The sequence below is a fragment of the Apteryx rowi genome, unplaced genomic scaffold, assembly GCF_003343035.1.
Source record: "Apteryx rowi isolate R43461 unplaced genomic scaffold, aptRow1 scaffold_190, whole genome shotgun sequence".
In the NCBI taxonomy this organism is placed as follows: Eukaryota; Metazoa; Chordata; class Aves; order Apterygiformes; family Apterygidae; genus Apteryx; species Apteryx rowi.
This window is the reverse complement of record NW_020448197.1, coordinates 1,306,192-1,327,356: the sequence shown is the minus strand read 5'-3', so window position 1 is coordinate 1,327,356 and position 21,165 is coordinate 1,306,192. Positions and strand designations below refer to the sequence as shown.

Here is a 21,165-nt window from a genome sequence, read left to right as displayed (position 1 = left end):
CGGGCCCTGCCCGCCCCGCCCGCCCCCCGCGCTGCCACGCGCACCGCTGCCCCATGGAGACGCGTCACCGCCACGCCAAGTACGGGGCGGCGGCGGGGCCAAAAGCCACGGCGCGCGCAGGCGCGGGCGCGACCACGAGGGAGAGGCGGGAGGGGGGGCGCGGCTAAGGGGCTGCGGCCATTGGTGCTCCCGGGGGGAGGGCGGGGCTGGATTAGACCATGCGTGCGGTGGGGCGGGGGGGGAAGAAGCAGGGCCGGCCCCGCACCGCCCCCCGGCGGCCGGCCCGCGGGTTGAAAAACGCGGATTTATTTAAAACAGCACAGTTTATTGAAGCGGTACAGGGTGTTTAAGCGGCGTAGAGAAACACGGAGGGGTAGTCTTGTGAGCAGCACAGACAGTCAAAGAAACACGCAGCAAGAGGGTACAAAACAAGCCCACCAGGCCCAAAAACAACATTCTGCAATTATCTCTGCTTTCAAAAATAATTTATTTGATAGTTTATTTTAAATAGGAAGGATAGCAAGGAGCCTGCTCTAGAACCTGTCTACCGCTGAGGAGTACACACACGCACAGAATAAGCCTGCTTCAAAGCGTCTGCTCCCTGTGGACAGACTGCAGGCCACCACAGTACAGTGTTTCCTCCAAGAGTGAGTGCTGCAGGAACAGGCACTTGGAACGAAATGAGCAGCAAAAGCTCTTTTCCTGGCTTCATTAAAACGGATTTCTAGTATTTTAGAATATTAAATAATATGTTTATTACTCCTACTATTTAAAAGTATCTTACAACAGATACAGTCCTTTGTTACAATCCTTAAATGCTAAGACAGAACATCCACAGTTGCTCCTTGATCCTCGCTTTGAATCACATAGGAGCATCTTTCAGCTTCAGTCTTAACAGTTGTAGCTTTTTTTCCTGACAGGAGGAGAAAGAAGGGCAGAAGGGTCAAGCCTGACCTGGAGAAGTGCTCTGACCAGAAGAGCTGGGGTTTATCCTTTGCTGGTTATTTATGGCAACATACTCTTGAGGTAGAATTTACCGGACACTGTTCTGAGCCGATGCCAGAGACTGCAGCGCTTTGTTCTCTATGCAAAGGCAGTGGTGCATCCTCTACTTCTCCCTCAGACTGAGTCCCCTCCCCAAGGAAAGTGTTTAACGTGTTCAAGGTTGGATAGAGTATTCTTGTTTCTTTTCATTTCTTCATAGATTCTAGTGAATTATGCACTTCCTCTCAGAGCACTGAAGGACAGAGGCAGCAGAAAGGAAGGGAAACCTGGCCAATTCCAGATCCTTGCTTTCTTCTCCGACTTGATTCAAGGACAAACTTGACTCAGTATCACAGTCTACAGGTTGCCTGGGACACTTTGGAATTGGTTCTTCTGTTCAGAGCATTGCAAATAAATGTACCTGTATCCATCAGCTTCTGCAGATCCACACCCTGAATGGGATGAAGAATACAACACGCATTGGTACCCGTTCTGCCCCGTAAAGCCGCCCAGTAACAACTCATCCCTGGGACAGATCAGTAGCAGGGGGAAAGGGAGGCTGAAGGGTATTTTAACAAGACCCTCAGTGCCAGCTGCTCGCTAGTGCGGTTCTGACAGCGACTGTCTAATTGCACAGCACTGCTCTGAAAGAGGGGCAGGAGGAAACGCTCCCAACAGCGCAGGCAGTGAGATTGCGCAGCAGAACAAGGCCTTCAGCCAGACAAACAGAACCGTAGCACGAGAGGCTCTGCAGCTCCGGGCAAAGGCTACTTGCACTCACCGTGTGGATCCCCAGGCCGTTCAGCATGTACACCAAGTCCTCCGTAGCAACATTTCCTGACGCTCCTTGGGCATAGGGGCAGCCTCCAAGACCAGCAACGGAAGCATCAACCACGCTCACACCCATCTGTGAACAAAGTTATCATTTGTAAAATCCTATTAAAGGACAGATTATGGTCCTGTTCCGAAAACCTATAGTTCACAAGCAAGCAGAGAAAAAACTCAAGGAAAGATGCAACACTGCAAAGAAACCACCTTACCTGAAGTGCTACCAAGATGTTGGCAAGAGCTTGCCCGTAAGTATCGTGGCAGTGAACAGCAAGAGCCCCAACTGGCACCTCTTTCATGACTGCTGTCAGCATCTCTTTCATGCTTCCTGGGGTCCCAATGCCAATGGTGTCACCAAGGGAAATCTCGTAACACCCCATCGAGTACATCTTCTTGGAGACCTGTCCAAAGGCCAAGATGCTTACTGAGAAAACATCCTTGTCATTACCTTTGCCAGGGCTGGATACCTGCTGTACAGCGTAACCACAGCACGCACAACAGCCATGGCTAATCGCTGGGAGATTCTTCTCCAGGTACAAAGATCTCCAGGTCCATGCACCTCTCTGAACGCCCCCAGCCACTTCAGCTGAATCCAGCCTTCCCTCTCTGAGGTGGCAATTAGCTGTAACCTCCCCCCGTCTTCAGTGAGGTGGTTTGACACCTCCTCCAGCCACTGGGATCTGATTCACAGCCATACAAGGGAACCAAAAACCTCTCAGAAATTCTGGTTATATTTATGATGAACTCACCTCTGCAACTTTAGCTGCAGAAATCTTCCCTTCATAGGGACAGCCAAGGACACAGGAGACATAGCTATAGTTAAAAAGAACAAAAAACCAAAAACCTTAATTAAAGAACTGAAGTGAGATTATAAAGGCTAAATTAGCCACAGCCTGTGACTGCTGACCTGTGCAGCACCTTGTATGCTCTATACAATGGAAGATTTCTTTTCATATTCTAAAAGTCCACATGTAATCCAGTGGAAAAAAAATTACCCAATTAATTATTTCAAAATTATTTATTCCATGCAAATGAAAAGTTGGTCGAGACCAGACTCAACCAGACTGTTAGTCTTTTAGATCTATGCACTTCAAGGTAGGATGTCTGCTGAGAAGCTAATATTATTTTGGCTCCTTTGGTAAAGCTGAAGATAGAATTATTACATGGAGGGTAAATCTATCTGCACGAGTGTAAACTGCTGTGAGCTGTACAGACTTTGCACTAAGCCAACAACTGGAGCTTTATTAGTGTGGTGCTGCTACCAAATTAATGCCTCTCCCTGCATTGAGCTCACATCCAATTGCAGCAATCCACAGAACCCCCCCACAAGAAGGTACAGCTTTAAAAGAAATTCTGCTCTCCAGCGCTGTACAGGCAGGACTCCGAAGAGTCATGTCTCCCCATTTGGCCTGCTCAACGCTAAGCTCACAGCGGTCACTCTTCTTACCCCCGGACTGGAATGCTGGCTGCTCTCGCTGCTTTCATAACTTCACCAAATCTCTCCAAACTCTCCTCTATGGAGCAGTTAATATTCTTCTTAGTGAAGAGCTCAGACGCTGCTCCAAAGATAGACACTTCTTTGGCCCCTGCTGCCACCTGCCAATAGAAAGTATAAGTCAAGGAAGTGAACTGATTTCACCCCCAAGGGAAATAAAAAGCACAATCATGACTACAGTTCTTCTATTTTACAAAAAAGATTTTCCCCCAACTACCCAATTCTTTCCTCAGTTCATTCTACAGCAAAAACATGAGACATCCAAATTTGGCCTCGAAAGAAGTGTTAAGCTACAGATGCAGCAGTAAAGCTACATCTGCTGGATTAAGTCAGGAGAGCTGTAGGACAGGGAGATGAGATTGAAACGTTGTTGTCAATTAACAGAAGTCTTTTTTTTCTTTCTTTCTTTTCTTTTTTTTTTTTTTTAAGAAAATGCAATAAGGTATTTTCTATTATAAACAATAGGTTTCTAGTTCCCTAGTAGAATGATCCCCTTTAAAGGAGCCACCAGATGAAATGCTGCTTATTGGAATAAAAGAATATACTACACTTCCAGCCTTAACCAAAGTTGAAATGTTCCTTCCTAGGCAACCCTGTGCACGAGACACTACAAACATTAAGACTCTATGATCTCTTACCGCTGCTTGAAATCCTTTCAGGTTAGGAGTCAGGACAGGATAACTAATACCAGGCAACTTATTAATTCCTTGCATAACTTCTGTATGGTCAGCCATCTGCACATTAAACAAAGACAGATTTTTAAGGGTGAAATCAAGATATTCATCTGCTACTGTAAATTAAAAAATAAGTTTTCAAATTTATTTTTTAAATGGGAACAGCAACATTCGGCAATAAGAAAAATGGGTCTTCTAAGAGCAAACAGCATCGCACACTTTAAAGGATCATAGTTCAGTCACCCCCCCCCAAGCTCATGTAAACACATGTGCACTCAGTTGTTTGTATTTGAGTTGTGCGTTTGCTCCTATTCAGGGTCCAAAAGAAAGGTCTAGGCTATTGCAAGCTCCTTTATTAAGCTTTGCTGCTTCTTGTCCAGTTACAGATATGGCAACAAGGATTTGGGAGCGAGCAGAATCTTTTTATCATGTTACTATGTATTAGCATGCATTTCTGACAACAAACAACGGCAAACCCCATCCAAACACTGACCTGCGGAACCCATCTGGGCGAGACAAAGCTGGTGGCCTCTATAACCTGGAGTCCGGTTTCCGAGAGCATATTGATTAAATTGATCTTCACCGGCGTCGGCACAACATTCTAGAGAAGAAGAGAGGAAGCAAAATAACCTGAAGCCTCCATTATTTCACGGCGAGCTTTCCCGCCGCAGCAGAAGCTCAGGCATCGCTGCAGCAGCCCCTCTGCCGCAGGAGCGCAGGGGAGCGGTCCAGGCGCTGGGCCAGACGCGGTTTACCGGGAGGTGCCGAGGGGCGCGGCGGCCCCGGGGAGGCCCACGGGAGCCCCGGGGAGGCCCGCGGCCCGGCCGTACCTTCTCGTTCTGCAGCCCGTCGCGCGGCCCCACTTCCACCACCTTGACGCGCTTCGGGAAGGCGCCCGCCGCCGCCGCGCTGACCTGCGGAGAGAGGGAGAGAGCTTGAGACCGAGCCCCGCCGCCGGCCCCGCTCACCGGCCGCAGCGACACCGCCCAGCGCGGCAGCGACCGCCGCACCGCCGCCATGGCCGCCCGCCCTCCCCTCACGTGACCGCGCCCCGCCCACGTGGCCCGGGGGGCGGGGCTGCCGCGGGCACGTGATCTGGGGGCGGGGCCTCCTCCCGCGGCGCCGGGACCCCCCGAGCCGGGGCAGCCTCGGCAGCGCCGCCGCCGCCTCCAGGCCTCTTCCCCGGCCCGGCCTCGTCCCCTCCAGCTGCCAGGGGCCCCCGGGGCTCCCCGGTCCCCATCGGGAGAGAGGGCCCAGGCAGTACCTGTCCGCGGCAGCCGTCCCGCGGCAGCGACCCCATGGCGCACTGCGGCATGCTTCCCCTCGGGACACCGGGCACGGGTGCTGGAAGGGGCCCGGGGCCCGCGTACTTATACTGCGGCTTTCCGCACGCTTACGCTGCTGAACAAACACGCCGTGTTTGGTTTGGACGGGGCCCCGGCCCTCACGCAGCACCAGCCTGAGCAGAGGTTACTGGGGAACGACAAAAGGGCTGCAACTTGATCTTTTTCCTGTCTTCGCAACAGCATCATCGCTGGAGCCAGGGTGATGCTCTCCAAGCGCGCGGGGCTCTGGCAGTCCCTGCGCTGCACCCGTCAGTGCCAGTTCTCTGAAGTCCACATAGCTTCAGCAGTACAGGCCATTATTTGTTAATTGAGTAACAGGTTCCCCAACAGCGACCCAGGGCATGTCACAGCGCGCTTGGGCTTAGCTTGCTCTATGCTACAAGTGTTCTGGCAACTTTTGTTTGCAGCACATTGTATAGCAACAACGTAAAGCCTCTATGCAATGCTGCAAGGCCTTCACAACTGTGTGCAGAAGAATAAACTATTATGAGGAATTTCCTAATTTTAAGTACATATTGTTCAATTCTTCTTTTTAGAGAAGTTCAACATCAACACAGGAAGCAGAAGAGGCTGTAGGTTCAATTCAGACCAGTGGCATCTCTCTCCAGTTCACATGAAAACACAAAACTGTCTTTTGCTTATAGCTGTCTCCATCAGAATACAAATACAGGTTTGCTAATGAATTTGTATTAATGTTAGATTACAATTTTCTATAGATGAATTTCTTCTAATCCACTTCAAACAATAAACATCCATGATATTTACTCACGATGGAAGTATGTGATCATAATTGTTTAATCAAGACTAAAGTAATACAATACAGTTCATACAGTAACTTTTTACTTATATGAAAGTACATCATATGCAGGAATCTGAGATGACACTGTAACTGATCTTCTTTAGAGCATGCCTGTCACAAGCAAGGCTTCCTGACTGCACATACAAGACTTTCACAGTAGTTATCAAAATTAATTTGATAACTAGTAGATGGCAATGAGTAGATTAAGCCATGGAAGTGACGGGGCCTGCTCCTGCCCGGGAAGCCTGGTCCCAGCTGCTGTGTGTAGCCTGGCTCCCTGGCCTGCACGTGGGCACAGCTCCCACTGCTCCACGCAACCTGTGGGCTGCTCCAACAGTCTGAATCTTCTCATTGCTAATGAGCAGATCTCCTCCTCGGCAGATAAACATCCTCTGAGTGAGCTGCCACATTCAGGCACTGCTAATGCACTCACTGCTGTAACACCTAGATACTGTATGGCGTGGTCTGACAGCTCAACTCAGATTCTTGTCCAACTTCAGCACCTTTAATCGTGGTAGTGAAGCAGAAACATCTGCCAAGAAGCTCCGCTTTAAAACAAAAACCCTGTAATTTCAAGTTTAGATGTTTGCCTCACCAGCAGTTGCACATCTCAGCAGAAGAATACTGCAAACCAGTCCAAACTTCCCCCTCTGCCAGCAGGAACTGCTGGGCAGAGAGGTCAGTCCTTTCCTCCCAAAAGAGGTCCACACATACTGGGATCACTTATAGACAAAGTGCCTTAGAAGAGCAGTTCTACTGAGAGAAAAGCAATTTATTCAACAATAAATGAAAAAAAATGTCTTAGCCTCAAATTAAAAGAAAAGTAGGGGCAGATTGCTGCTTTCATCCCACAGCTGTCATTTCACACCCTCAAGCTTGACAGTCCAGCCAGACTGAGCAGATACAAGAGATGGAGGCACATAGGGCAAAGTTATCAGCAGTCCTTTATCGGGGGACTTCTGCCACTTCAGAGCCCCTGCAAGACCCAACATGGTCACCTGCAGAAAGAGGGAAGGGACACTCAGTTGCAGCTCACACAGGTGTTTTCCCCTCGCACATCCTAGTACACCTAACACATTTGCAGTTCCTGTACAGCATTCCTACACATTCAGAGTGGTCTTGTGCATTTCTACCCATAAGTCATAGCGCACAAAAGGCAACACAAGGGATATTTTGGGGCCAAACATTTGACTGCAGTTCTTTTTACTGCAAAGTCTTTACTTGTGTTTGTTTAGAGCAAAGGGCACTCCAGCATTTGCGTCACTTACAATTGCATTTACAATTAGCAGGTCAATGCACCTGATCTGAATTTGAGACATTATACCAGTGATCCCTTCTGCTATGCGAGACATTTTTCATTTACTTTTCCTCACTGTGTCAATATGAGCAAAAGACTGCAGGGAAGAAGCGTCCCTACCTATTCTGTGGCAGACTATGGGCCTGTCCTGCCAAGTCCTATCCACTGTTCTACAGGACAGTGACCTGAAGCTTGAAGAATAACCTGGGATGCTGCAAGGATCAGTTGGAGGGACAGTGAGTCCCAGGACAAGAAGTAAGAGACGACAACTTTTGCACTCCCACCAGTTACCAAATGAAGTCAGGCTGAGCCTTCCTAGTGCGTGTGCCTGAGACGGGCTCTCAAAGTTCATTATCCTCTTTTAAAGTTCCTTACTTGCATGTCTGGGGACGGAACAGGTGAAGAGAGCTTCAACAGACTGTCCTGGGGCCAGGTCAGAAAGATGGCATAGACAACTGGTCCTTTAGAAGTATACCTAAGAGAGCAACAGTTCAGTGACGTGAAGAGCTCCATACAAGAGTCAGACATGAGCTTGACCTTTCCAGACAACACAAGAACACCAGCTTCCCTACTGTTGTCATACAGGGGTCACCTATTTTCCTCTCGTTCCAAAATGTGTCACTTTGGACCCACCACTTATCTAGTCAGCACTGGCTGATGAAACCCACACAAAGTCCACACATGCTCCCTACAAGCAGACGTCATTTGCTCATCTGTCCTTGTTTCAGGCTGTGATCAACAGAGTGGACACACTGCCTTTTGCTGATCCTTTCATTGCTCTGCATTTCTAGGCTGAACACATTTGAGCACACTTGAAAAAAAACAACTTTTTTGTAGGGTTTCTGGCTCTTGGCTCACTTACTATGCCTTTCTCAGCAAGTAAGATGTAACAGTTGGGTAACAGTGAGCAGTACTATTATACAACAGCTTAAAAGCAAATATCACTACATTCACAGATGGCATGAGTTTAGACAAAATATATTTATGCAACTCAGACTAGCCAGGACCACTACTTAAACAGTCCTGACAGCAACAGCATGGAAATTTTTTTAAGGAAGATTTGGTTTTTTTTAATTAAGCAAGATGGCTGAAGCCCTGACTTTTATTCTCTCCTTTCCAACTGCATGTGCACAGCAAGATATTCCTTACATAACACTCAGGGACAGGAACTGAGCACTCTGGTTGTAGGATATTTCCTAAAAGCCATCCATACCTGATGGCAACACTTCAGAGAGTACTAAATTTAAGAACAAATAAGAAAGAAATGTCAGCTCTGGAAGTCTCAGTCCGTGTTAGGTTTCTGTTTCAGGATGGTATTGAGCAATGGAGTCCTTACCAGACACCGTCTGTGCTGTTCTCCATCTGTACTCTCCATGGCTTTGATTCATAAATTGCCTCCCCATTAGTGTCCAGCCACCTCCCAAGTGCCAGAAGTCTGTCTTGGAAGATGGGAACAATCACCCCTTCTTTTGTAGGGCCCACATTGAGAAGGTAGTTGCCTCCAAAACTCACAGTCTGCACTAGTTCCTGTGACAGATAAACCAAGGTAACAAATTGATTTATCTTCACTTCTGACAACAAAGACACGGGCACCTGAGGAGTGCTTTGTCCTCATCAAATACTCCTTTAACTTCACCCTGGTTGCATAAAGCACATGACAAGTCTTTCTGCAAGCAGCAGGAGGAAAGAAACCTCTAATTCTCAGCAACTTCCCGACACCTGTTATTTTGACTTAAGATTTCTTACCTCAATGATACTTGCTTCATCCATTAACTCATCAATATGCATGTTGCTTCGATACCCCCAGGAAAGCTTGTCAATAGAGGAGCACATCTCCCACTTGTGAGCCAGCAGGGTACCTGGTTTGTATTTGTCAGCACAATTGTAGTAGCCTCCATGATGGCAAGAGCAGTTATTACACCAACGATCATTCACAACAACAGTGTCCTGAAAGGAGAGCCACAGCTCAGAAGGGAAAGTGTTTTGTCTTGGACTTTTCAGCTTCCATTCATCCCTCCTAAGTTAAGTGAGGCATCCAGGTTAGGAGGCTAAATATCTAAGGCTCTCTGTCTAATCAAGAAAAAGAGAGAGAGGATCCTCCAGAAAAGGCTGAATCCCTCTATGGAAGAAACTCTCTCTATTCATTCAAGAAGTTGAGGCAACAAGGCTCCTAGTCTCTGAGCCTCCCACATGTTTGCTGTAAAGGAACAGGCCTGTGCCTTCTCCTTCAAGTTCTGATTTGGATACCAGAGTCTTCTCACAGGAGCAGAGCATAGACTTTTTATTTTTGACGAAAGAATAAAGCACATGGTTGGCATCTGTCAAATGGATTTCTGACCTGACCACAGTCACACCTCACTGCTGCCAAACTTTCACACCTACAGAGTGCTAGAAGCCATGAAGGATAGCTGAGAGCAATACCTTGACAGGACTATCGTTATAAAGCCAGGCAAGGAAAGAGGTAGAATTCCAGTATGACTCCGGAGCTTCCCAGTCTCCATCCGACCAAATCAAATCTGGTTTATATCTAACAGAGAGATGAATGTTATTTCAAAATGGCTTCTTATTTTCTGCTACCCCAAAGGAAGCCTGTCACAGCACTGCCTTTCTTACTTCTGGAGTCTATCTTCACTTCCTCTTCCCATTGCCTGACATTGTGAGGAGTTTTATGCTATCATTTCCTATTTCAGACAAAGCCACAAGTGAGCTTCTTGCAGCAGCAAAGAATGGTGTGTTGATCGCAGTTGAATACATGATGCAATTCTTCCAAAAACAGAAGATTGCATCTCAGTGGCAATTAGGAGGCACATTCGTTACCTGGAACAACGGCCATTCTGAGCAACACATGTCTAAGCCTGGTATTTTTGTCAACTCAGGAAAGCAAAGCAAGGAGGTAAATTCACAGTGAAATTGCTTTTCTACTCTACTTAATATTAAGCAGCTTGCTCCACTTTTAAAGCTACTGTGCACAAACACTGCATTAAAGGGTATTGTTCTTGCATCTAAGCCTTTTCCCTACATTACTGCACAAGTTAGATTATTCACAGGGCAACAAAATGACCCCTTTTCTAAATACCTCAGATCACTCCTGCTAAGAAAACAGAGTCACCTTGGCAAAAATTAACGTTTGTCGTCCCTCTTCTCTGCATCCAGTTTGCACCTTTCCCTACAGTATGAAAACCAAGAAATGTTCTTGAGTCCTAATCGGTTGCAGCTCTTACCTTAAGACAAGGTCATAAAGTTCTGGCATTGTCTTCTGTAAAACGAAGCTCTGGGTCTTGAAGCCACCTTCTTTGTCAGCCACATAGAGTGGATTAAACCACTCCAACAGAGAATGATACAGTCCATAGCGTATGTTGCTAAAAGATTGAAAAGAGAGAGGAAAGAGTTAGGCTGGTAGCAGGGATTAAGAATTAAATTATTAGCACTATTATTTCACAGATTTCACAACTTTGCAAGCACTACTGTTTTCATCCTAAACTCAGGATTTTCAGCTGCTTATTAAGAACAGCCAGAAGAATTTAATGCACAAAGATAAAAGGAACAACAAAGGTCGGCAGCGATGTACCTCTCCCTGAGAGCTTGTCCCAGCTCTCCTACAAGATCTCGGTGGGGCCCCGTATCCAGAGAGTTCCAGCTCCAGGACACAGGTGACCCCCAGTTTGTGAAGCCTTCATGATGCTTTGCTGTCAGGACCACATACCTGAGGAAAAGGAGAATACTCAGTCAGGAGGACAAAGGAACTCCCTAAGATATTCCTCAGGCTCACTGGCAAACCTGGTAACTGAGAGAGCACGGGACTGAATAACTGTGCTGTGTGGAATCCTCTTTAGAAACCCCTTTCATTACCCTTTAAATTTAGAAGAAAATTCCAAAACAGTAAAGCTCTTAAATGGTCTTTAATACTGGTAAAGAATGAATGACTGACACTCATGAGGTATAAGACTTGCCATCTCCTCAGGACCGCTGGGCATGGCCCCCCAGGGACCCTTGGGCACTGCTCAGGGACCCGCCATCCCCTCAGGGATGCCCAGACGTGGTCCCTCCGTCCCCTCTGGGATCCCCCGTCCCCTCAGGGACCCACTGTCTGCTCAGGGACCCTGGGCATGGCTCAGGGACACCCCCATCCCCTCACGGACCTGCCAACCCTTCAGGGACACCGCTATCTCCTCAGTGACACAGGGCAGAGCCCCTCAGGTACTTCCCATCCCTTCAGGGATCCCTCATCCCATCAGGGACCCTTTCAGGGGTCTCTCATCCCCTCACAGATCCTCCATCCCCTCACGGACCCCCATCGCCTCAGGGATCCCCTCATGGACCCCCCCATCTCTTCAGGGATCCTCCATCCCCTCAGGGATCCCCCATCTCTTCAGGGATCCCCCATCCCCTCACGAACCCACCATCCCTTCAGGGATCCCCCATCCTCTCATGGACCCCCCATCTCTTCAGGGATCCTCCATCCCTCATGGATCCCCCAACCCCTCAGGGATCCCCCATCCCCTCACGAACCCACCATCCCTTCAGGGATCCCCCATCCTCTCATGGACCCCCCATCTCTTCAGGGATCCTCCATCCCCTCAAGGATTCCCTATCTCTTCAGGGATCCCCTCACAAGTCTCTTCAGGGATCCCCTCAGGGACCTCCCTTCCCCCCGGGCCGCCCAGGCGGGCGCCCCGGCACACACCTGGCACCGGCCCGCTGGAAGAGCCGGGCCCACTCGCGGGGCCGGAAGTCGCGGGCGGTGAAGAGGGGCGCGAAGTCCGCGTAGGTGGTGGCGGGCGGGTAGCGGCTGCGCACGAAGCGCTCGTAGTCGGCGCGGTGCTCGCCCCGCCAGTGCCACCAGAACCACTCGGAGCCCCAGGCCGGGACGGCGAACACCCCCCAGTGCACGAACACGCCCACCTTGGCCCCGTCGAACCAGGCCGGCACCGGCCGCGCGTCCAGGCTGGCCCAGTCCGGGCGGTAGCGCGGCTCGGCCAGCGCCAGCCCCGCCGCCGCCAGCCCCGCCGCCGCCAGCCACAGGAGCTCGCCGGCCGCCATGGCGCCCCGGCCCCGCGCCGCGTGACGTAAGTGCGGCCGCCGCCATTGCTAGCGGGGCAAAGGCGACGCGCGCTGGCCGCCATTACTAGCGAGGCAAAGGCGATGCGCGGTGGGCGCCATTGCTAGAGAGGCGCCATGGGTTCGAGGCTGCTGTGCGACTCGCACCCCGGGCTGAAGTCCTGCTTCTTGCTCCCTCCCTGCCTAGAACACCGGGTCCGCCCTGCTCCAGCCGTCTCGTGTGCCCCCCGCAGCTGGCCTGCGCCTCGCCCGTGTGTGGCCAAGGTAAGAGAAAGGCCTCGGGGACAGAGCCCACACGCCCGCGCCTCAGCGCCGGCGGCCCTGCTGTGGGGGTGAGACGCGCGGTGGGAGGCTGCCGGCGCCTGGTGTGAGACCCTCCCTCAGCCCCCGCGGCCTCCGCGCCAGCGGCCAGCGCGTCTCGTCTCGTGTGGGCCCAGGGCCTCGCTCCCGGGCCCGCAGGTGAGGCCCCTGTGAGGGAAGAGGGCGAAGTCCGAGCGCCTCGAGGCTGTGACCCGGGGCGGTGCTGGGCCTCCCGCCCCACCGCGGGCCGGGCGGTTGGCGCRGCTGCGTTACAGCCGCTGCTGAGAAAGAGCTGGCACCAAACCGCGACGGCCACTGTGCTTCTGACCAACTAAAACTGCCGCTTTCGTGTATTTTGCAAAAGAATCCATTTCTTAYGGTCAGAATATCTGGCCAAGGTTAGTTTTGAACCTGTTGCCTGGAGGGGAGGATCTTGTGTCCCAGAGGTTAAGGGAAGAAGAGGCTGAAAAATGGTTTTAATGTTTAATTACACGACATCCAAATACACGACATCCAAATGAACAAATATCTGTATCGCACAGATTATGTTTCCTTAAACTTCCTGACTGAAATGTGGTGCCTGCAGTGTGAGATTCATCTTGAAACTCTCAACTATTGCAGAGTCTATAAACCACAGTGAGAACATGTTAGTTTTCCTACATAAAGAATTAAGCACTAAAATCAATACGACCTTAAATGCTGTGAGACGTGATTAGCCAGGACAGTTTGCAAGCAAGTCCAGTGAAATGATTTTCAGGGCATAACTTTTTCCAGCAAAGGCTCAGTTACCTCCTCTGCTGCTGCAGGTCCTGCTACTGCAATGATGCACCAAGGTATTAACAGGTGGAGGGAGCCTTGTCATGAGTCGGTGTCGTTCTCCCCCGCTTGCCAGGACCTGAAGACCTTGTGTCACCATGCTGTTGACACATAACACCCTGGGACTGCATTCAGGACTGGTATAAATAGATGCCACTTAATGATGTGCTATTAGCACTTTGCTGATAGTGCTTGCATAGTTTTGAYCATGCCCAGTTAAAGGTTTAGAGACAGAGTTATATGATGCCTAGTTATTTCTAGTGCGCCTGAAGTTCTGCAGAGGGTTTTGCTTGAGTTTGTCTGTATTTTAAGAGAGGGTGAGGAAGACATCACTGAAGGTAAGAAAAACGGGTTAGGAGGTGACTGGCTAGACAGGCAGAAGGCCAGGCAGGAAGAGCTGTCATAAAATATTAGGATCTGCTGTTTGGGGGTATGGACCCCGTTTACATCCGTTGCCCCATGGGAGTCTGCAGAAGGCTCTTGACTGCCACACCATTGTGTGGCACTGGTATCTCTGCAGCCTCCATTTGATAGCACAGCACATGGACCAGCTGTCCGTGTGAAGTCTGTGCACTTTATGTCCCAGTGTCTAAGAAAAGCGTCAGAGGGAGCTGGTTCCATGACAGGCATCTGATCCATCATCTCTTAGGACCTCCTCAGAGAAGAGAAAAGAAAAACTATTCAAAAGAAAAGTGAGCCAGACTCTTTCCACCAGCCCACGCTCAGACTTTCCACTGCTGCCTCCCTATGTTATACGTGTTTCTTCACAGACAGTCTCTATTGCTGAGGACTTGTGGGTGCTCTCTGCTTCTGGGCTGTCCCCCGTGGCCCTCAGCTGCCTCCTGAACCGAGAAAAGGCCATCCTCAGGGAAGAATATAGCTCTTTGCTCCGCAGGGCATAAATAATGGGGTTCACCATGGAATTCAACAGGCAGAGGGTGCTGCAGAAGGCAAACACCCTCCGAAGCTGAATGCTCAGCTTCACAAAGATGCCATAGATCATGAGAACCAGAACTGGAGACCAGCACACCATGAGGACAGTCAGTACCATCACTAGCGTCTTGGCCAGCATGACGTCCATCCTCATCCTGGCATTTTGCTTCCCGCCTTGCACTTGGTGCTTCCCCATGTAAGCCACGTGCTGATGAGCCTTCCACAGCACGTGTGCGTAGGCACAGACTATCGACGCCAGCAGGACCATGACGAGGCAGATCCAGCTTGACAAATAGTTGTCATCCACAAACGGGAACAGCTCAGAGCAGGCTGAATTGAGTGTGCAGCAGTTCCAGCCCAGCAGCGGCAGGGAGGAAATGGTCACACATGTCACCCAGAGTACCCCCAGGGCTACCCATGCTCTCTTCCTTGTCACAAGAGACTTGTATTCGGAGGGCCGGCTGATGGAGATGTAACGGTCCAGGGCTGTCAGCAGCAAACTGCTCAGGGATGCTGTGAAGGATGTGTTGACCCCTCCCAGCTTCAGCAGGAACGTTTCTTTAGAGGARTCAGTTTTATTAAAGACATGGAAGTTAACAAAGCTAGAGACGAAGATGATGCTGGCCAGGATGTCAGCCAAGGCAAGGCTGCTAATAAAGAGGTAGGAAGGTTTTTTCCGAATTGTGGGGGAAGAGAAAATCAGATACAACACCAGACAGTTCTCTAAAGTGCACAGTGTCCCAAAGAGGCAGCATAGTGTGGTAATGCTTATCTTCTGCGCTTGTGTGCTGAGAACCATGAAGCACTCCATGGGCATGGTGTTCGCAGTGCATTTGGAGGTGTTTTCAGGTACCTTACATATATCCATAGTAATTGACTGGGGCCAGGAGCTTGCAGAGAGCCTTTCTTCTTCCTTCTGCATTTCTTCAGATGCTCTGAAAAAGAACAAGGGGAGGGTGGGGGATCACGCTTGCAGGAGCACAAAGAGCAATAAATTCAACCCACTCAGAGACGTCTCTCCCTTTAGAGGAGGACACACAAAAGAAAAAGAGCCCAGTGAGACCTACTTTCAGGTCCTCAGTCCAAATACTGGAGCCGATTTCCACCCTTTCTCAACAGAGATCCAGGGTTTCTCCCACTGGTGATTTAGCGGTGTCCGTCTATCCCAGCTGRTGGGTACAGCATCTGTCTCAGGCTGTTTCCTCACCACCAGAGGGAAGCACTAACGCTGATAACTGTACAAATCCTGGGCCAGCTGCTACCTAGCCTCCAAGATTCAAGGCTCACAGCCCGAGTGGGGCCAGCAGAGGTGGAAGGGCTGCTGTGGCTGCCCATGCTGCCGCTGCGCTGGGGCTGGGGATGGGCCCTGGAGAGCAACCTCTCTGAGTGATGCTGCCCCGGGGGTCAGGAAGATGGCTGGGTTGGAGAAGGAGGAGGGATATTGCACTGCTGGGGACTCGGTGCGGCTTATCTGGGGACACAAAGTGCATTTTGAAGCATTTACTCTTCACCAAAGAGTGTTCATATATACAAAATGACAGAGTTTTTACATTTAAGCTTGCCCATTACAGTTTTATAAACCTCAGCCACATTAAAGTTGCATTTCTCTCCCCATAAGTCCTGTGTCAGAGGTGAATTATAAATGCTTCTGATTTTCTCTCTGGTTGATTTCACTCTTGTCCCTAGGCAGGTCACAAAAATAAAAGCCTTTAACTGTGTTTTACTGTCGCACATACTGCAAAATGAACAGGAGAAGAACCTGGCTGTGCGCAGCTATGGTCTCAGTCCTGAAACGGGGCAGTGCAGAGCAGTTGCTGCCTGGGGGGACCTGCCCAGGCAGTGCTGGGGTAACTGAAGTAGAAGGGCACTATCATTTGGAAGTGTTTTGTGCAGGACTGTGTTTCCTGCTAGCAGCTAATGCTCTCTGCTCTGAATGCAAATGCTGTAGTGCAGGGGGAGGGTGAAGAGGTACAACTATAGGAGGCCTCTAGTAGAGGCGCAGGGGACTGTTGTTGAGTAAACCCTACCCCATAACTGTGTTCACTATAAACATGTATAACTTCTCTAGTGGTTATTTTAAGGAAGCAATCATTTCTTTCGTTTATGCATAAGTAACGTAGCGGCTGCCTCTGTGTCAGCCACGCTGCTGGTGGCTTCAAAATCAGCCACAGAAACGCCCATCTCATGCCCAGCTTCAGGCAGAGAGGGACAGACTCAGGAAGAAGTAGATGGGTCCCAACCAGAGACCAAAGGCTATTTGTGCTGGACCTATTGCTGCAGTGAAGGGTTCCCCTGATGCAGATTTGGGTGCCACAAGCCATGGGGAAGATTCAAATCCAACTCGGTGCAAGGGGTTGCACATCTAGGGTGTCCCTCATGTTTGCAGTGCAGAAAGTGAAGCAGAGAAGGGGAAATAAGATTGAATGCGTTCCCTCATCTAAGGGATGTGCCCTGAGGAACTTCCTTTTCTCCTGAGGCCAGACAGAGCTCGCTGCAGGTGTATCCACACTGGCCAGGCAGGTGAAGGAGATGCTGGACACGTGCTCATGCGCTCAGAGCCGGTATTGCCAGGTCAGAAACACTGCAGCACTTGGAGCCGTGGCAGCTTGGCTTGTCCTGGCAGGAAACATTGCAAATCTGTCTGCAGCCAGCCTCAGGGCTGCAGTACCCGCAGGGACCAAACCTGGGGGATGTGTTCCGTGGTCCTCCTGCAGCAGGGAGCCGGCAGAGCCGTCTGCAGGCTCTGTGTCGCAGGTGATGGGAATGTCGCACCCCCCCAGCAGTTGTGTTGAGGCTGTTTGCATGTCTGTCTGTCTCCCTCCCTAGCTGGACCTCCTGGCAGTTAAACTGAGATACTGGCAATGCAAGTCTAACCCAGATCCCTGTAGGGACCAGAGCAAAGTCTGCAGGAGAAAACACCTGCAGCAAGACTCAGTATAACCCAGAGAGGGAACTGCCGACATAGCAGTGCTGGCACAGCCCTGCCCTTCCTCAGTAATGTTACCAGCACTTCTTTCTGTAGCAGCAGCATTTCGCCTGATTTCTGTGGCCACGTTTGCCATCCGCATCAGATAATGTTTCCTGTTCTGTCAGCCTCTTGCTGCTCTTCCACACGTACTCGCCAAGCGCACCACCACCACCTTGCCAGGCCGGGGCTGCGTCACCGCGGGGGTGGCGAGTAGGGACCGCGCCGCTCTTCCACGCACCTGCAGTGCCCGGGAGACTAGAGAGGACGAGGCACTAAACACTTTGGAGATTTTATTAATGAGGAACAGAGCCTTTCTTGGGATCTCCAGAAGGAGCACATGATCGGAGTGATTAAAAGTTATTKTTTAGCATAAATATAAGAGTGCAGGCAGGACATACAGACAAACGTGGACCTGACAGGAGTTAGATCACCTGAACCTAGGAAGCGTTGTACATGCCCAGGCTTAGGTTAGTTTTGTGAACACTTTTAGCAGAGATCTGGTAGAAGGAAATGCCTTATTTTTCCTTGGTTGGATGTTAAGCTGTTTGGTGCATTCTGTGGCAGCTAAGCCATGTATTTTTTCTACATTTCTGCAGCTTAATGTGTTTAAAGTCATTACATTGATGACCTTGTTGTTTGGGTGTTGCTTTTCTCTCTTTTCTACTCTTGACTATACTTGTGCTTTAAACTAAATGCATTTTCCCGAGGGCTCAGCTGCCTTGTGTTGTCTCATGTTTATGCCGGGTGAGAAACACCCCTAGCAGCTGGCGTGGAGAGATCGCTGTGTGGGGACTGGTCACTCTGTTATAGCTTCCTAATCAAAAGTGATCTGTGGAGCTTAAATCTAACGGGAGGAATGAGGTCATCTTGGGGTATAGACAGCAGATGAAGAGGAGGTTGATGGATACATTAAGGCTGCCTTATCTGTCTAGCGAAGAGAGATGTTGTGTCCTGAGTGCCATGCACTGGCAGGTCATACCCCAGCTGCTACAAGGGCCCATGGGACAGGAGCCACTATCCCACCTGGCTCTGRGTATCCAAGATCCCAAATCTGGGCAATGGGACCATGAGTTTCAGCTGCTGAAGGAAAGCATTCCTGACCTGACAGCATTTTCCCTTCCCCCAGAACAAACAAGCCGCTGTCTCTCACTCCCCTCAGTTGTCTTTCAAAAGAGGAAATGTCCAAAAATCATGAGCCACAGACTGCTCAGACAACTACTAAGTACAACAGGAGCAAAGCAAGCACTGAATGAGTGAGAGCCAAGGTGGTGCAGGGCCGTGCTGCTGCTGAGCTGCTGGGTTTTCAGGTATCTGTAGCCGACTCTGCGGTCTCCGTGTATTTTTTGAAATTCAGCGAAGACAACGGCTGTCTCTAGAGGCAACAATAGTCAGCAGTGACCAACATCCTAGAAACCTCTGTCCACAACAGATAAGCAGTGACAGGTATTTTATACCCGTCTTTGTCACTTCCTTCCCTTCTTGACTCGACCAACCCCTGATTCCCACTGCTGTTTGTACTCAGTCCTTGTGAGGGGGCTGGGCATGGTGGTGGCAATAGTTGCAAAATATCCCTCAGCGCTTGAGATGCAGCCTAAGAGCATGCTGAGAGCAGCCCAAGCCCCACACTTGGCTCCGGAGACGGGCTCCTGCCATGCGTTGGGGCTCGAACATCAGCGGTTCCAGGGTGTTTGGGGCATGTCGCACCGGGAGCGATTCAACCCTGATTTCCACTTCTTGTTGTATCAGGCTGGAGGGATCCTGGACTTTGGGCTGAAATGTGGCTGTGTTGCAGCAAGCGTCTCTCTTGTTACGCCATACCCTGGCATGGGGTAATGCCACAGCATCAGGGATATTGCACTCTAATCTCAGCGCTCTTGTTTCCTGCAGCTCGCCACAGAAACGCTGCAAGTGCAGCTTTAATTACTGACTGCTGTTATTAAAGCTGACAGCAATCCAATCTCTCTCTGGAGAGAGAGATGGATTGTGCAGACAGATGGACTTTGGCCTGTCTCAGAGCTCACCAGGGACCACCAGGGCAGCAACTGCCTCCCTGAGTATCCAGAGTTCACCAGCCAAAACTCTAGCATCCATATCAAGACATCTCTTGATTAAGCAGACTCCAGCATCTCCTTGGCATCTGTTAATTGCAGCCAGCATTCCTGGGGTCATCTAAAATTCTCAGTATCTGCATTTATGCAATGTCCCAAGAACGTATTTAGGAGCCCGGAAGTTGTACTGAACACTAGGCAAGAGACAAGGCCAGCAAAATGCTATTCCTCATGTTACGTTGCTTGGGGAGAGAATTTGGTTATAATGGCAAAATAACTCTTGCACTGACTGTTCTGGTATAGCTCTCTCCATTAAGCTGACATAATTCAGATAAGCCCTTAGGTTCAAAATAGTGTGCTGGGCTCATAGCAACCAGCCAGACAGGCCAGACCTTCTCTTCCCACATCTGTTGTGTCTCAGACTGAATGACAAGGATGAATCTCTGCGGTATTGACTGAGCTCCCCCAAATCCTTGTTCCAGCTCCRGTGTCTGCAAGGGACAGGATGGCGCTTTGCTCCACCACAAGGTCTGCTCTTTTGTGTGAAGGCTCCAGAGCTAGAAAGCATGGGAAAATGTCGAGAGTCGCCCTTTTCTCACTGTCTGTCCCTTCTTTATTGTCTATGAGGGTGTTTTTTCACACCCAGGGGACATTTTTCTTTTGTCAGAAAGGTTCCTGTATTTGACCCATCGTTTGTTCATCCCCACTGCCTCCTGCCTGCTTCAGCTCCTGGGAAACAAGCCGACCTGTGTCTAGATCCTGGGAGGGAGTTGGCCCACGGCATCCTTCATGGAACATGACCCAACCAGATCTGGTCACAGTCCCGCTTCAGGGTGGAAACCCCCTTCTGCGGGGCAGCAGCTCCCCCACACAGGGAATTCCAGCCCCAGGCACAGCTGCATCTCCCTGCAGCAACCAGCCCACAAACCTGAATCCCTGACGGCGAGGCTGACGTTTTGGCTCAGCAAGAAAGAGCAAAGGAGCTTCTCTCCCTCTTTTACAGACGGGAGACTGCGGCACAGACAAGTCTGAGCGACTGCTTCACTGGAAGCCACGGGAGCTGAACTGGGATTTCCTGGGCCTCTGCTCAGCCACAGGATTAACTCTTCTCCCAGAACAGTGAAATGTTTCCTGCTGTCAGGATCTCTCAGAATGGGGAATATTCTGCCGAAGTACAGCAGTGGAAACCCCAGCTCTTGCAACGCTGAAAACTAGAGTGGAGAAAGCTCCGACCAGTGCCAGTAATATAACAGAGCCCAAGAGGCAGCAAATGGAGGCAGCGCACTAAATGAACTGAACTAAATGAGCCCTGCTGGTAGTAACAAAATGCAGATAAGGCATGTGATAAGGTGGTAGATTTCTGATACCGTGTTGCTGACTGCAAAGTCTGTCCACAACCAGCAGAGAAACCTTCCATGAGTTAGATCTGATTCTGAGCCCACTCACGCCAGCCTAATGACACCACCAGCTTCAGTGAAAATTAAATTTACAAGTGAAAAAGGCCTTTTCCATTTCAGTGCATTAGTGAGATTGATTTCAGCTGTCAGATTTATACTGCATTGCACATAGCAGCATGGTTTCTGATGGTTTCTTCATTTACAGAGGCACCTCCGAATCTT

At 50.0% G+C, this 21,165-nt stretch overlaps 2 protein-coding genes across 3 annotated transcripts in view; both read right to left on the bottom strand.

Moving 5' to 3' along the window:
- Positions 1-468: 468 nt before the first annotated feature.
- HMGCL (3-hydroxy-3-methylglutaryl-CoA lyase) lies at positions 469-5,024 on the bottom strand. 2 transcript variants are annotated; one of them, XM_026062452.1, is made up of 9 exons: positions 4,950-5,020; positions 4,812-4,895; positions 4,475-4,582; positions 3,946-4,041; positions 3,260-3,408; positions 2,562-2,625; positions 2,025-2,213; positions 1,766-1,891; positions 469-1,436 (listed from the first exon to the last, which is right to left on the bottom strand). In XM_026062452.1, exons 1-9 carry the CDS (start codon positions 4,998-5,000, stop codon positions 1,335-1,337), a joined length of 969 nt encoding a protein of 322 aa, XP_025918237.1. In that variant the 5' UTR covers positions 5,001-5,020; the 3' UTR covers positions 469-1,334. The 2 variants fall into 2 exon arrangements, with proteins under 2 accessions (XP_025918237.1, XP_025918236.1); XM_026062451.1 differs by having other exon boundaries at positions 4,812-5,024.
- Positions 5,025-6,100: 1,076 nt separating this feature from the next.
- FUCA1 (alpha-L-fucosidase 1) overlaps positions 6,101-21,165 on the bottom strand; it is a 15,934-nt gene continuing 869 nt past the window's right edge. Inside the window, exons 2-10 of the mRNA XM_026062435.1 lie at positions 14,352-15,465; positions 12,108-12,511; positions 10,992-11,126; positions 10,645-10,782; positions 9,845-9,950; positions 9,170-9,370; positions 8,760-8,950; positions 7,799-7,898; positions 6,101-7,124 (exon numbers count right to left, since the gene is read on the bottom strand). Of these exons, the coding sequence (XP_025918220.1) occupies positions 6,984-7,124; positions 7,799-7,898; positions 8,760-8,950; positions 9,170-9,370; positions 9,845-9,950; positions 10,645-10,782; positions 10,992-11,126; positions 12,108-12,511; positions 14,352-15,452 (2,517 nt within the window). The 5' untranslated portion in view covers positions 15,453-15,465 and the 3' untranslated portion in view covers positions 6,101-6,983. The remainder of the gene's footprint in view (positions 7,125-7,798; positions 7,899-8,759; positions 8,951-9,169; positions 9,371-9,844; positions 9,951-10,644; positions 10,783-10,991; positions 11,127-12,107; positions 12,512-14,351; positions 15,466-21,165) is intronic.

What these genes read in the sequence shown, in the direction of transcription:
- HMGCL (XM_026062451.1), bottom strand. Translation starts at nt 5,000, where the DNA reads ATGGCGGCGGTGCGGCGGTCGCTGCCGCGCTGGGCGGTGTCGCTGCGG. An exon ending in TGAAAGGATTTCAAGCAGCG is followed by an intron (nt 3,409 to 3,945) that starts GTAAGAGATCAT and finishes TTCTATTGGCAG; the next exon opens with GTGGCAGCAGGGGCCAAAGA. An exon ending in GCCAGCATTCCAGTCCGGGG is followed by an intron (nt 2,626 to 3,259) that starts GTAAGAAGAGTG and finishes TTTTAACTATAG; the next exon opens with CTATGTCTCCTGTGTCCTTG.